At 40.8% G+C, this 16,190-nt stretch overlaps 1 protein-coding gene across 8 annotated transcripts in view; it reads right to left on the minus strand.

The window, feature by feature from the left end:
• MLLT4 (myeloid/lymphoid or mixed-lineage leukemia (trithorax homolog, Drosophila); translocated to, 4) overlaps positions 1-16,190 on the minus strand; it is a 152,667-nt gene that overhangs the window by 34,559 nt on the left and 101,918 nt on the right. For all 8 annotated transcript variants that reach the window (XM_011999609.1, XM_011999614.1, XM_011999613.1 and 5 more), the window contains 2 exons: positions 12,547-12,650; positions 10,413-10,499 (listed from right to left, as the gene is read on the minus strand). In XM_011999609.1, coding sequence (XP_011854999.1) covers positions 10,413-10,499; positions 12,547-12,650 — 191 coding nt within the window. The remainder of the gene's footprint in view (positions 1-10,412; positions 10,500-12,546; positions 12,651-16,190) is intronic.

A 16,190-nucleotide genomic window follows, 5' to 3' on the forward strand; every position in this document is an offset into this window, starting at 1 on the left:
CAGAGGTCTTCTGAAAAGCAGTTAGAGATTCAAAAGGCATCAGGAATTACAAATTTCATTCAATAATTTTGGAACTTAATTAACCAAACTTAAACACCAGAGGTAAATTTTTAAATGTACTTTCCCCCGTCTGGAGGCCCCGGAGAACATTTGCAGTACAGCATCCAAACTGCTACGTTCAGCATTTGTGCCCTTCAACATAATTTCAGCATATTAGAGAACACCCAGTGTGGAGCACACACTGGCAGAAATTTAGATCTTGTATCCTTTTTAAAAAAAAGGCAAAAAGGAAACACAAAGATCACTGCCTGTTTGATCTTAACATTTTAATCTTAAAATGCCTCTTGAAACTGCCTTTCTTTCCATTAAAAAGGAAAGAAGAGGGTTTGAGAGGGGGATGGGACTAACGAGGGAGAGGAGAGACAAGGAGGACAAAAAAGGATGAACCGAAGCTGTATCTGAAATTTACCTGTAGGATGAGTTACAAGACAGAATGGCAGTAAATGAACAAAAAGTTATCAAAAATTATAGTAAAAAACAGAAATAACTCAGTTGCTATACATTCAACTTTCCCCAGAACTGAGAAAGAGCACGCACCTACAAGTTGCTTTGTGCATCCGACGAGAAATGGCAAGAAGGAAAAGACTGCTCCCCAAATGTCTTCTCTAATTCTTTTACTGCACCTTTTCAGAAGAGGTTTTATAGAAGTGTAGGTCGTCTCCCCACACGCACAGGGAGGCTCGGTCAGGCGGAGCCTAGGCTTCAAACATTCCAGTAGCAAACCCTGAGTGCGTGTGGGAGTACAACGTGATAAACAGCATAAAGACATCATTAAAAAAAAAAAAAAAAAAAAAAAAAGCAGGAGGAAGAAAGATATGCTGGCCAAATCATCAATCCAACCCTATTGTTCTCAGGTAAGAAAACCCAGCCTGGGTTCTCTGGCTGGTGATTTTAGAACAATAAGTGGCTGGAATGAGCTCAGAGCCCAGAAATCTTTCAGTCATCAGGCAGGCTTCAGTCGACACTCTGCTCACTTGCTACTTTCCTCGGGGTTTTTCAATTGCTTTATTTCTAGTCGGATAAGTAAATCCAGGATTGGGTTTTAAAAACATTCTAAAGATCTCTCTTATTGGGTAGGAATTACCTTAATTTTGAAATAATCAGTTCTAAAATTCACTTTGTATATGAATTCTACATTCAGCAACCTTGGAAGTCCATGGTAAGTTACCCCCAGCAGGTCTGGCGCTGTGAGCAAGGTAACTAAGCTTGGTGTCTATGAGCACGGCTGTAGTTCCAGCTCTGGATTTCGGTTATGCTTTGTACAAAATACAAACCCAACACACCACATCCATCTCTTCCCTCTCCATAAAATGAAGGGAACGAAGGTGGCCCCACAGATGGGATGCAGGAAGCCCATAAACCCAGAAAGACCGCACGCGACATATGCAGGGTGTGTGAATTTCACCAGGGCGGAGACACTCTTCTTAGCCTCGCAAAGTGGTGTGCGACTCATCAGATTTTCAGGCACGAGAGACCACTGGAGGCGACCCTGACACTCCTGACAAAGCTCCCCAGAATCCTGGCCTGTGCAGGGGATGGGTCTGGATCACTTTAGATTCCACTGAGAGAGATGGGGCAACCCCAGGGCAGTTTGAACCTCTGGGTTACCCCACAGCCAATATCCTACATCCAGGTAAACTCTACAAATTATCATCATTTTCTATGATGGCTCTCTAGAGGATTAACATTTTATGTTCCTATTCTGTTATTTTAATGTTGTACTTGAATTCAGTATTTCAGTCAATCCAAGAAATCAGCACTTAGGCCAAAATTATAAACTAGGTAAAAATAATATTCTTTTATATCATTTACTATTTTGCTTTTGGCACAAAAATATATTGTTTCCAAATTCATAAGAAGCCATGAGGAGCACTGCGTCACTTCATACAACTTAGTGGAAAGATGTTTCTGGCATCTCCATGGAAGAAACTGTAAGCACAATAGGAACTCTGGGACTGACTTTAAAAAGGAACCCGGAATTTCCTGACTTCACTTGTTTGACTAGGTGTTTCCCACGTGGTCATAATTAGACCATTGAAGAACACAAGAGAAGGTCTCAGTCTTCAAAGGACTAAATTACAGTTTATGTGAGAAGCTGACTCTAAACAGTGAGAAGGCATGTTAATAAACAGTCCTTACCCTCTCATTTTTAGGGCATAGGAATCTTGTGTTTTAAGCTAAGATTTTAAGATTTTAAAATTTTAAATCAGTACATTGTCTAAAAGCAAAACTCGAACATACTTAACGCATTAATTAACCATTGATTTTTAAATAAAATAGCAAAATATCCTAAGTACTTTTAAAAGTGTCATTTTTATGTTCACTTTTTAAAAACACAGGTTTTAGAGAAAGGCTGTAGTTAAAACCACCTAATGGGGCCAAAAATAGGTTACATCATGGATATTCTTGTCCATGTCTTCAGCAAGTTACATAGTGGCAGTTATCATATTTAAAGCAACCTTCACCATATTATACCCAGCAGGATGAAATATCATGGCTGTTTTCTTAAATAAGAAGCATATAGAAGGCTTACGTTTTTATGAAGCTTAAGAATTTGCAGCACAAAAATAGCAAAAAAAATCTGAGTGTGTAATTACAAGCTACATTAAATGGTTGTTGCTTCATGAGCAAGTTAATTATTGACAGGTTTAAACAAGTTATACTGAAAGAAAAAGCATTCTTTCAAGACCACAGTGTGCACAACACCACCAACAACTGCCCCCTGAAGAAACTCACCACTGACTGTATTCTTCCAACAACAGAGAACCACATTTTCATTTCCGGGACCACAACAACTTCGTGAACTGAAAATCAACCGTCTATTCTCTCAGTTTTCAACAGCAACCGAGACAGCTGGTTTTTCAAGACCGGGATCGCCACATTCTGCGCTGGATGCTATGACCCTGTATGGCATTTATCAACACGACCTAGAACCAACGCAATATTCAGACTCTTACGTAACCAGTCCACGCTGACTGCTGTTTACTTTGTACTTTTAAACTTTAAAAAGAGTTAGAAAAATAAAAAGGAGGGAATTGTTTGTAATTTTAAAATCCACATTAAACAGGAAGCATCATGTTGTCCCATAGATGAACAAGAAGTAGCCTGCTGATCGTCCCCAAAAGCAATGTTTTAAAAAGTAAACTGCATACCCACAGTGCTTCCAAATCATCTGGATTTCATAAAACTTAACCACCATGTGGAAGGCGAGTCAGCGAACTCAACATCAAAACACGGTTCAGGGTTACAGCAGTTAAGCCATAGACCAATTTAGAAAAGGAAAAAAGAACAGGCCAAATACAAAAACCACACAGCTTATAGAAAACAACAAAAGCACACAAATGACTAGGGGTAAAATTTAACCACACAAGTCTATAGGCCCCTCTGCAGAAAAAAAACATATACCACACACTCATGAGACTAACAAGAATACAAACAGCAGGTGATTATCCAATACCAGGCCCAACATGCCTGACACAGCTTCTCTCTCTGAAGAGCTGAGGTAACTATAACTATTACTGCTACGTTAAAGGCAAGGAAACTAAGACTTTGAGAGGCAGTGCCATGTGCTCCGTGCTCCAAGGCTGCCAGTGGCAGGAGCAGAATATGCACAGCAGCAGTGTGACTGCAGAGCCCAGACATGAACAGAATCCCATGTGACGCCGCCACACCAACAGGCCCAGTAAGACGCAGGGCAGAGCTAATGGCGAATTTCCCTGTATACTGCCCTACCCTGCACTCAGAACACTCCCCTGAAATCTCAAAAATAAGTCCACTCTGTTATAATAATTTATGCAGACCCACACACCTATCAACTATACAGTGTCATCTCAGCAGTGTGTATGTATTAGATGACTTTCCCAGTACCAGAAATTACAAGTAAACTGGAAAAGAATGGACTGTATTTAGTAATCCAGTATGCCAGGGAACTGCTAGATTCATTTCTCTCATTTCAAGAAAAGGCGTTAACAGATGCTTCATTTCTGAAAATGGTACACTGTCCAATTAATAGGCCATTTTCTTTATTTCCTTCAGATCATCTATATGCTGACATTCAAATTTTATCTCTAGTTCTAACCTTCTGAGCTTCACTATCCAACTATCTACTAGATAATCTATTCACTCACCTGAACAGGCATCCCACATCTCCAGTGTGACACGTTCAAAGCTGAGCTCCTGACGCCAGCATGCCCGCCCCTTCAGTTTCCTGCCTTCATCAATCACACCTCCATGTGTCCAGTTGCTCAACACAGAATCAAGATTCACCTGGATACTTCCCTCTTTCATCCACTAATGCAACTCACAAGCCAATCCAAAAACTGCCATTCAACAAATATGTATCAGTACCTACCATAACCAGAAACTGACAACCCTTCAATAGTGGACAAGAGAAGATGCTTGCCTTCACGGGGCGTCTGTTCCAGAACACCTTTGTCCTCTGCACACACAGCAAACCATCCCGTCATCTCCACTGCCACGTCCCTAATGTCAGCCTGTACAACCTCCAGTTGTACTGGAAAGCTAGTACAACTTACTTATTAGTTTCTGGTTATACTTCTGAGCGGCTCTAATCCATGTTCCAGAATTGTAAAAATAAACTTTAAAAACTGCACTCTAATCATATCATGCCTCATTTAAACCTCAAGGGTCCTTATCTCACCTATAATAAAATCCTCAGCTCTGTCCAGACCCACCATCACAAGGCCTTTCTTTATAAAGTTCTATTGGAACACAGCCACGCTATGCCACAAACTGCCCTGTGGCTGCCATGATAGCAGAACTACTCAGGGCAACAGATTCCACATGGCCTGCAAAGTAGAAAATCTCCACAGTCTGGCCCCTTACAGAAAAAGCTTGCTGACACTGTACTCTATGATCTGGTCCTATCTGCTTCTCCACACACCCCACATGGCTTCCCCTGACAGCCCAAACTGGGCTGAGCCTGTGTACAGGGTCCGCTGCCATCCTTGACCTCGCTAACACTGACTCATCCTTCAAGTTCAGCACTGACTTCCACTCTGGAGCGCAGTTTAGACATTCTGCAAACAGCCATGGATAATGACCATCGATCATATAATTCCTCACTCATATTTGTCTGTCTCATTCTTCAAGTGGTCAAGGGGCATGTGCTAATAAAGTGACTAAGATCACAGACATCTTGGCAAGAGAAGAAAACTTTCATCACTAGGTAAAAAATAACTTCCATGAACGTCAAATCCACACTTAGTTTCACTAAAACTATTTTATAAGATGATGAATTAACCATTTTATCACTATTATTATGAGACAGGGTCTTGCTCTGTTACCTGGGCCGGGATGCAATGATGAGAAAACCGCTCACCACAGCCTCAGCCTCCTGAGCTCAAACCATCCTCCTGCCTCAGCCTCCAGCGTAACTGGACCACAGGCGCACACCACCACACTCAGCATCCTTTTTCATTTTTTTGTAGAAATGGGGTCTCACCTTGCTGCCTGGACTGTCTCGAACTCCTGGGCTCAAGTGATCCTCCTGCCTCAGACTAAACCCAACTGCTGGGATTATAGGCATGAGCCATGGCACCTGGCCAAGTTCACCATTTTAGAACTAAATCTGAACTCCCTTCTTTTTCTTCCACTTTTCAGTTTATACACATTATTCACTGTGGAAGGTATTGGAAAAGACCAAAAACAAGAACAAAGTGAACATCATCTACACGTTAGGGAAGATCACGCCCCGCTTTAGAAAAGGGACACATAGGTCTATGTCCCCAGCAAAGGGAACGGCAGGGCCTTTCCAGCCACTCTCTACCTCTTCCTGCCTGACTTCTCACGGAGGCAGCAAAGCCATGCATGGGAGAGTGAGACGGAGATGTCAAACAGAGCGAATGCTCAAAACCTCTTCAGGCTGTCTTTTGGAGTGTCCTGCTATAAGGGGACAGCTACCTTCACCTTCCTCTTACCAGGGAAGACTTGCTGTGTGAGTGACCTGAGGAGGGGGAGGGAGGCATGCTCAATTCAGGAGTCACAAATCTGCAGGTGCAGTGTAGACATGCACATCGGACACATCCCCAACCCAGCTTCAGCTGGTGGAAGGTTCATCTTTTTGACTGCATGTACCTAACCTTCTATGCTATTACTATGCCCCATTAAGCCCCAATTCTATTAATATAACCTACAACCCAGTTAGAAGTACTATTAACATTGTTATTTCCTGGTCTTTTCTACAAATCTTTTTAAGTATCTTTTGTTAAGTTTTTTTTTTTTTTTTTTAAAAACGCTGGAGATTTAAAGTTTAAAAGTGAAAATGTACACTCTACTTTTCACACAATAGGCACTAATATCCTCTTCTGAAATGAGTATTATTTTAACAATTAGCCACTACTTTCATATTAAGTTTATTCTAATACTAGTAAAAGTACAGACCTAGCCTTGAAATTACAATATACCCTGAAGCTAGCCCCTGCAGACTCCTAAATCACAATAGACTCACAGAAGCCAGTAATTGTGCTACACGGATACCTAATGTAACTTTTCATCACAAATGACAAATATTTTTGTAATAGCAAAGATTCCAGAGTCAGTGATTTTTATGATGAAACTACTTTCCACTGAAGATATAGAGAGAAGGTTGTGTTTCTTCTGAGGCTTCCTTGCGTAAGAGCAAATACAAAGAAGACACACAGCAGCTCAAGGGACTTCCAACCCCACAGAAGAGGGGATTAGGGATTAAGAGAGGCTGGTGGTGGAAGAGGTGACCAAGTGCAAGGATCTAAAAACAAGAAGCAAAGACAGGTGTGGGTGGCAGCATGGATGTACAAATGGGCAGAGGCCAGGTGGAGCCCATTCAAGCAGCATGGGCTCCCTGGACTCCGGCACAGTTGAGCACACCTAGAGCTCTGCACCCGTGCCTGGGTGTCTGGGCTGAGGCACTTTCCCTGACACCTTTTGCACTCCTTCCCCTCTCCCTCCCAGGTTCATAACCGGCAGAACCTTCCTTCTGGAGCTCCTCCTTGAAGTGAGAGGATTCTCTTCATCTGGGCATCATCTGACTGTCACCTGACACGGGCTGGCACCCTGTCCCTTAGCCTCTTGCCTGCATTGCCACAGTAACTGAACAGAGGCTCAGGTATGACTTTCAATCTGGCTTGTTGTCCTAATTGCACCCTGTCACCCTGGCAAGACAGAGGTCAAAATTCAGAGACAAACAACCAGAGGCCAGAGGCCACCCAGGAGAGGGTGAGAAAGTGCCAAGCGAACCCAGGCTCCGCTCCTGTAAGGTAATGCTGGTTCCTTTATACATGAGGAAATCATGAGAAAGAATACCAAAAACTCTGAAAGACTGAATGCTGAAGTAAATTAGACTTGAATCTATAGGAACAAATAGTTTTGTACTGCAAGATACTTTTTTTAACTGCAAGAGGTGGACACTGATCGTGGAAGCCCCCTACTTCCACCTCCACACTCCTAAAACCCCAGGTAAGAAAAGCATTTAAAGTAAGGTTACAGGATGAACATAACAGAAACTCTGCCCACAGATCTGAGTATGGTGGGGTAATTTCTGATTCTGATTTTTTCCTGAAAATGGGCATTGACTCAGCTGGTAGGCAAAGAGAAAACACAGCTCTGTGGCTGATACTTCCACTTTTACATCTCCAAATGAGCCCTGGTCCCTTAAACTGCAACAGCCTGGAAATATGGCCTGTGAGCAGGACCCTTACCAGGAGTAAGCAGAAATTCTGGATGGTGAGGTGGGAAGGGCCCTGGACTACGCTCTGCCTGCACAGGTGAACCCCACTTGCCTCGGTCTCTGAGAGGCAGCCTACTACGCCCCATGCAGCACCTTCAACCCATATGCTAAAAGGGTTCAGGTTCCTCTGATGAACTACTGAACAGACGCCCACCTTTTGTCCCAGGTTCTTCTAATCCATCCTGCACACCAGACCCAGATAAAGCCTCCTAAAATGTCAGTTTCATCATGTTCCTCTTTTGTTCTAAATCCTGCATTTCTTTGTGGTGCCTACAAGATAAGGCACAGACTCCTTATCCTGTCAATCAAGAGTTTTAAAACTAATTAAGCACTGCATTCCTTATTCCGCTCTCCTCAGTAATTTCACAGGTCTCACCTTATCCAAAAATGGCACACACAAGACTTGTTTCTTCTATCCTTGCTTGTGCTCTCACTCCAACCCACGATATATTTCCCTTATTCCTTTATTCCAATTATGTTTGTTCCAAGGATTAGCTGAAACTCCACTTCTCCCAAGATGTCCTCCACAACTGCTACAACACCCATTCATCTTCTTAATTTCTCCAAAATACACAAAGGTAAAGTTTTATGGTACTTGCACTAGATCTTAATCACATATTGCTTCGTAGGCATTTGCGTTATGACTAAGATTATGGATAACAAATTTTCCTCACAGCTAATTCAGTGAGAGTTGTGCTAATATAGCTGGTAATTTGTTATTTCAGGATTAAACCTATATAATAGCAAATCAAATATCCACTCGGTTAAAAAAAATTGCTCTTATTTGCTATCTTTCAACAAATATTTTTTGCCTATTATATGCTGGAGACTATGTCTGGGAGTGGGGATAACTACAGTGAAGATGCTACAGAGTCAGTTTGACGGGGAGAAAGATACCAAACTCCTCATGATCTAATTCCAGTTCTAAAACTGCCCTGATTTAGGGGACAAAGATGAGCAGAGTGAGCTGCCAGGAAGTCCTTGCAAAGTAGGATACAAAAGCTTTGCCAGCACTTTGGGAGGCCGAAGTGGGAGGACTGGTTGAGGCCAGGAATTTGATCGAGATCAGCCTGGGCAGCACAGCGAGACCCTGTCTCTAAAAGAAATTTTTAAATTAGCCAGGCATGGTGGTATGCTCCTATAGTCCTAGCTACTTGGGAGGCTGAGGCCGGAGGATCACTTGAGCCCAGGAGTTCAAAGCATGATTGTGCCACTGCACTCCAGCCTGGGTGACAGAGCAAGACCCAGCCTCTTTTAAAACATAAAAATAAAAAAGGCCTCGCTGCAAGATGGGACAGTAGAGGCAAATATGCCCAGTCAGGCAGAGGCTGTGTACTTGTTGGACCACCTGTCAGCTCACTATCTAGCCTTCGGTTCAAAGTCGGGACCTCAACATCTTTTCTCATGCTTCTGCATTTGTTCACTGCAAAGCTGACCTCATGGCCTGCCCATACCCTCATTTCAAACAGACCCTTCACAAATTAGAGGAGCTGAGGAAGAAAACACTTCAGTGAAAGCTTTTAAAAAATCACAGGTCTCTCTAGACAATGGGAATGGCAGGGTTTCAAATTATAGTCCGTTTATTTCCAAATTAATATTCAGGATGATAAAATTCTGGTATAAAGAAAAATAAATTAAAATTTTTGACTATTAGCAATTAAAATATTTCTCAAGGCACATTAACTGTAATTCAGAAGGCATTTCTAACACATTGCTATGTAACGTTTTCAAGCTTTTCATATATTCCCTAGAGATAGAAACAAAAATAAACATTGTAGTGGCCGAAGTGTTATTTTTAAGCAAAATATCAGCAAAGTTGACTGAAACATCAGTTATTGAATATTATCTAAAAACACATTTGTTTCATGGAAAATATCTGAATATGATTCAAAGCTAAAATTAATTCTAAGCAAACGTAATTGAGATTCCATATTGGAAGAGGCTCATGAGTGAGTAATGCCAAGTCACAATACTCATTTCTTTAACTCAAAGAAAAGATCTGTGTAGCTTTAAATAGCCTGCCAGAACTAGCGGGTGAAGGGATTCAAACCCTAAGAGTTCCAGGAGGGTGGTTCAGCAGTCAACACCTATCAGAACTATATAAGGTCTAGGTTAAGAATGCCATTTCCTAAGCTCCACACCAGACTCACTGGAAGGGACACCTGGAACTGAGAACCAGAAATCCCCTTGTGTAGCAAGGTCCCTAGTGGTTCTTACGTGCACTGGAGTCTGAGAAAGGTGTCTAGTGGCCCACTATGATGAGGTGATGCACCTGTGCCCCACTTCCACGATGCAGTTTTCTACTGTATCAATGCTTTCTCTCCTCACTGTGCAAATCAAGTTTTGACTATGCCTTTAAATTATTTCCTTCTGAGTACCATCTGCTCAATCTCAAAGTATCACTCTAGCTACATTCTCAGAGTAGGAGATCATCCCTCAACTAATTGGGCCCAGTGAGCACACTGGCTTCATTCATGTAACACCATTCCTCTCCTACACAGAAACAGAACTGAACAGGCACATTATACACAGGTGGTAAAGTACTCCCACACAATCCACTCTGACAACTACTGATTCAATGCTGAAAGACTGGAGAGAACAACTCTCACATGACTAATTGGCCTACCTTTGCTGCAACAATGCTAAGGCCCATTCCATTCTGCTTTTTTAGGGTCACAGTGATTATTTCAGGTTCTTTCCTCAGAGGCTGAGCCTAAAGGATGAAAACAAAGGTTTATTTTATGACTGAAATGGAAGTGCTTCTGTATGGTTAGACAACTCATGAGCTAGTCAATCATGTTCACTGGAGCAAATGGGGAAACAAAAAGGGTGAGAAGATAAACAGTAAAAAAAAAATTTCAATTAATATAGATACTCTTCAGGTATTAATCTGGTAAACTAAATCAATATTCTTGACTGAAATCTTAAAGATGAATTTAGTCATAAATGCTATTTAAATGTGATTTGAAGAACTTAGTTTATAAAACAAAATTAAACCCCCATTACTATCAGGTAGAAAGCCTGATCATAAGGACAAAATTCAATTTTTACTTTATTACCTTTCAAAATAAATTACCAGTCTTTTTGTGTTTTCAAAGAAGAAATTTTAAATTATTTTACATTATCTACGGGGAGGACTGCAAAAAATGGTTATAACAGAGATGACCTAACATCTTTGTCTCTTGTGAAAACTCAGCAGTGATTTTATTTTAAATAGCAACACCAAGGCTGCTGCAAGACTCATGCAGCAGCACCCAGAGAGTGCTGCTATTGAGTGAAGCCCACCTGGCCAGGTAAGGAGCCTAAACCGACAGCCCATAAGGCAAGACAGCTCCCGACAGACTCAAAGAATGAGAAAGTGAAATTACTCATTGAAGTTACATGTTCTTTACATGTCATTCCTATACGCCAGAGAGTAAACAAAATTCAAGAAGAAAATTAACAGTCCATACACACGAAGGAGGAACTTAAATAATTAAATATATAAGCAGGAAGGTACCTTGCCAAGAGGTGGTAATTATACATATGGCTTTTTAATTTAGAAGGAAAATAACTAAAGCTTATGAGAGATTATTTTAAGGAAAATAAAATTAGTTGACATTAGAATTACTATTTTTTTTAAATCAAAACCTGAAATCTCCCGAGGAATCTTAGAATAAACTAGAAAGATGAGGAATGAGTGAGTCTACCTAGAAGGTATTTGTTTTTCCATAAAATTGGGTAACCAGAAGTTGCTGCTGTTATTTGGGACTTAAAAAAACAGCAGTTAGTAAAGTCAGTAAAAAGTATCAGGGGCCGGGTGAGGTGGCTCACGCCTATAATCCCAGCACTTTGGGAGGCTGAGGCAGGTGAATCATTTGAGGTCAGGGGTTCGAGACCAGGCTGGCCAACATGGTGAATCCCCGTCCCTACTAAAAATTCAAAAAAATTAGCCAAGTGCGGTGGCATGCACCTGTAATCCCAGCTACTGAGAGGCCGAGGCAGGAGAATCACTTGAACCCAGGAGGCAGAGGTTGCAATGAGCCAAATCGCGCCACTGCATTTCATCCATTTCATCCTGGGCAACTGAGCGAGACTCTGTCTCAAAAAAAAAAAAAAAGTATTAGGGGTATGTTCAATTTGTCAGTAGTTCAATGTGATCATCTATTTGGTATAAAAGAATGATCAACAATTAATTCAATTTCTGGAGATGGCCATGATATAATGCTCAAACCTAAAGTATGCGAGGAACTCAAATTAATTACTTTGAGTACACAAAAAATTCCTGTTTGTGTTTAAAACTGTCTATATGAAGCAAAGTAGAATTGTTCTTAACATGTATGAAGCTGGGAAATTTTGAGATTTACCACTCTTTCAAAAAGATATAAAATATTACTAAATGGCTTGATATATATTTAAGACAAGGCAGAACTGACTATAAAAGAATGAAACATTTCTGCCAAAGAATTTTAAGAAAATATTTTAAGATTATCATATTAATATATTTAAAAATATGTATTAAGACTGGTATAACCGTGGGTATTAAGTGTTCTTTATTTCAAAAAGCACCACTGCTTACAGACAAAACTGTAAGAGACATGGCTTGGGAGGAAAAAATATATGTGTAAATCACGGTTTAAAAATTTTTGAATATCAATATTTAATGGTGATTTTAAAACTCTGCTATCACACCAATCTCCAGTTAAGAAAGAAACAAATCTGCATCACATCTTCAAGTCCTAAGGATCTATTTCACTTCATGGTACCCTCAAAATACTTGCCAGCTCTGTGTTCTCACGCAGAAGGTGACTTTCATAATCTGCACCTTCAAAATATATTGTCCAAGTACCTGGTGAACGTGTGTGAGGAATTAACCTGCAAAATCCTGAGGAGGAAACAAGCAAATTGTAAGTGAAAAAGCACATCTTGTCAAGATAAGGGAAGCAAGATTAATTACCAATTGCTTAATATCCAATACATAGTATTGATTTTTCTTACTCTACACCTTTACTCCCCTCTGCAAACTGAATTACCAGACATTTAAAATTATCCTTTTGTTTTGGTCCAAGAGTATTTCAGCACCAAGCAGTAAAGTAAAATTGGCCTCCCCCTCCTCTGTGTTCCAAAATAACTTTTTCTTACTCCTATAACAAATTATCAGATCGCCTCGTCATTACTTCCTTGCAGAACCGTTTACTCCACTACACTAAGAGGTCCTTAATAACATTCAGAATATCTACTTAGCAAAGGGAAAGAAAAGAGGGAAGGAGTAAGAAAACAACACGAGCATGGGGTGTCTACCAGCACGTCAGACTCTCTGTTCAACTACGTACATTCAAATTATTGGGTAACTTGTACAACAATTCTAGGACTCCTCATTACTCTTTGTCCAAATCTCCTTTTAAGTTCATACTAATTTAAATTTCTTACAAATAAATTTCAGAATCATTTTATAATGTTTTCAAGAATATCTGTTATTTTCATCAAGGACAAATGACATGCTTTGTAAAAGTAAGCCTTTCAATTCAAACTAGGTCATTCTTCATTTAGTCGAATCCTATTTTGTTTCTCAGCAATGTTTTTGACCAACTCCTATCTATCACACGGGCCCTGAACAATCCTTGGTACATTTTCTCTACTGCCATCTTCTTCCCACTATCAGCAGCTACCACTCATGAAGAGTGTCCTGTGTGACAGACTGCGCAGCTTCTCACCACAGTCTCAAGTGGTCTAATGGCTTGGACTGGTGAGTTTTCCCTGGCAGGAGCTGACAGTCTCATCCACTCCAGTGCTTCAACAAGGAGAAAATTCTGACTGCTATTTGTGGACAATCAGTTTATTTATGGTAGGCAAAAAAGGAGATGTCAAAAACATATTCAGTTAAAATAAGTATACAAAGTAATTTTACTTAGTTCTATTTTTTAAATCACTATTTCAATTCAGATTCATGAAAATATAACCTACAACTTGCTTCTCCTTCTCATGTTTCAGGGAATCACTAATTTAACATGATTTTGAAATCTGAACAATTATAAATTATTTTCTTATTTTTTTCAAGGGCCGCATTTCCATAACAAGCTCTGGACCATACTACAAAGAGAGATTTGGCTTTATTCGCTTAAGGAATGTATCTCAGACCAGGTATGAGTCCAGGCTGGTTGTACAGTCTTCTCTCACAGAACTCTATTGTATGAAGGGAACAAAGGAATATATACTGAGGGCACAAAGTAATTCTTTAATCAGCTTGTAAAGAATTGAGTGTGAAGCATTGAAAACACTGATGTCATGAAAGAAAACACTCGATTCTTTGTAAGTCTTCTAAAGGCATCTGTGTACTAAGCTACATGTACAATGATCATCTAACACATATGAAGTAATGTAGTGATGCCGAGACCACGGAAACATCACATATGTCCTAAAATTAATGATTTAAGAGAGCTTATGGGGAAGTCACAAAAAATACTCCATCATCAAGTCAAGAGCTCACTATTTCCAACTTGGTGAGGATCTGCCCTATGATACATGTGACAAAACTGGCAGTTGCTTGTAAACTATAAACTATACAGATTTGCAAAATGCTAGTAGTCACCTTGCATGCTTATTTGCAAGGTATTAATTATAAAAACAACTAGTTACTGAGCACTGAACATACAGCAGGCCCATGCGAGGTGCTGAGGATCAGAGAAAGTGCAGCTGGCCAAGCCCAGGCTCTCAGAAACCACCCTCACTAAACGTGGAGGACAGATAGCAGCACACGTTTCAAACACAATATGACCAGTGCAAAAATAGAAGCAAGTAACTAAGAATCACTCCTGGGAGAGGCATGTTAAGTGTTAGGAAGACACTGAGGTTTTCCAGATGAAAGGATGCCTGATTAGAATTAAGAAAATAAGTAAGTGTATAAGTTCAACAGCAGGAGTAGAGCAGCGACAACGGTAATAGCACAGATATTAATAATATACAGTTCAATATTAACAATATATATAGTGTATTTCAAGGTGAAGCAGTAAGGCTGGAAGATGATGTCATGCTCAATAGTTTAAATTAATCCCACATATGATAGAGGAAGAGTTCCTGGCAGGAGAGAACCATCCACAAACCATGGTTTTCAGATACCATGGCAATATGAACAATAGAACAAAATGAAAAAGTGGAGTGAGGAGACCGTCTGAGGACGAGTGCTGTAAGTAACACGTGTGTGGGGGAAGTTTTTGGGAAGGAAAACTGGCTGTGGTTTCTGATTTGCTGAGATGCAGCACACTTGGAAGTATACTTCTAAGCAGTCCTGTGGTGGCCGAGTGCTTGCTGCTTGGAAGCTGTGCTGCTGCCTCTGGGACCACCAGTGTGTGGCATGAGGCTTTTTCCAGGGAATGGCAGAGCACCGAACTAATGCTCTGGGGCTAGTTCAGGCCCACTCCATTTCTCAGACCTGCACTGAAACCCAGCCCTCCTCCTTCCCCAACCTCGTCACAGGTGCACCTGTACCAAGACTGAAGGCTCTCCCTGCCTTCTGCTCCTACCCCTCTTCCTTCACACACACTTTCCTAAAAGACCTCACCCCGGCCTCATCTCACCTTGGCCTCTCTCTGCTTCTCTGAGGACGGCACTAAGCCCTGAGCACCTTTTGGAAAGGCTCCAGAGGTAACTGTTTTGCAAACACATTTCATTAAAGATGCAGCCTTTGTAAAATGATTTTTTTTTTTTTAACTATCAGAAACTTTGAGAGTATCTTGAAAGGTATAAAAATGTATTTATTGTAGGGAGTGAATGTTTCACTGAAGTTAAAAATCACACTCACCAGATTTATATACCTATGGGCATAAAACCTCTATCATTATTACTTTTATTTGTTTAAACAAACCCCTACACTTTGGGTCTAACTTTCTACTCATCTGAGCTGTTTTCCACTTTATGAAAAAGTGGCAAACTTGGATTAAAATTTGGTCTAATACAAAACCTCATACATCAGAAATAATTGTGGTGTTTTTGATCAGTACAGATCACAAGAAAATGTAGTAAAAGTGACATAATAAAATCCAGGAAATCAGCTGTACTCAAACCTTTCAGGGCTATAAGCTCTTCACACAGAAAAGCACACGACATGCTGGAGTTTGGGTCTCGCCAGCACACAGGTGCAGGCCAGCCTGGCACTGGTGGCCACAGCGGCAGCAGCAACAGCAGCACTCACACCCCCTCGCTCTGTGCTAGAGTTCTGCATGCTCCACAGGAACCCATTCAGTCCTCCCAACAATCTCTTAGCTGGGTACTATCAACATGCCCATCTCACTGAAAAGAAACTGAGGTGCCAAAGTCACCTGCCAATGGCAGTGCAGCCTATAGGTGACAGAGTTGGGTTTAGAATGCAGGCAGTCTGCTTCCAAAGCTTGTGTTGCTCTTAATTGCTATGCTGGTACCAACAAAGTTT

The sequence above is a fragment of the Mandrillus leucophaeus genome, unplaced genomic scaffold, assembly GCF_000951045.1.
Source record: "Mandrillus leucophaeus isolate KB7577 unplaced genomic scaffold, Mleu.le_1.0 Scaffold6, whole genome shotgun sequence".
NCBI classification, from domain to species: Eukaryota; Metazoa; Chordata; class Mammalia; order Primates; family Cercopithecidae; genus Mandrillus; species Mandrillus leucophaeus.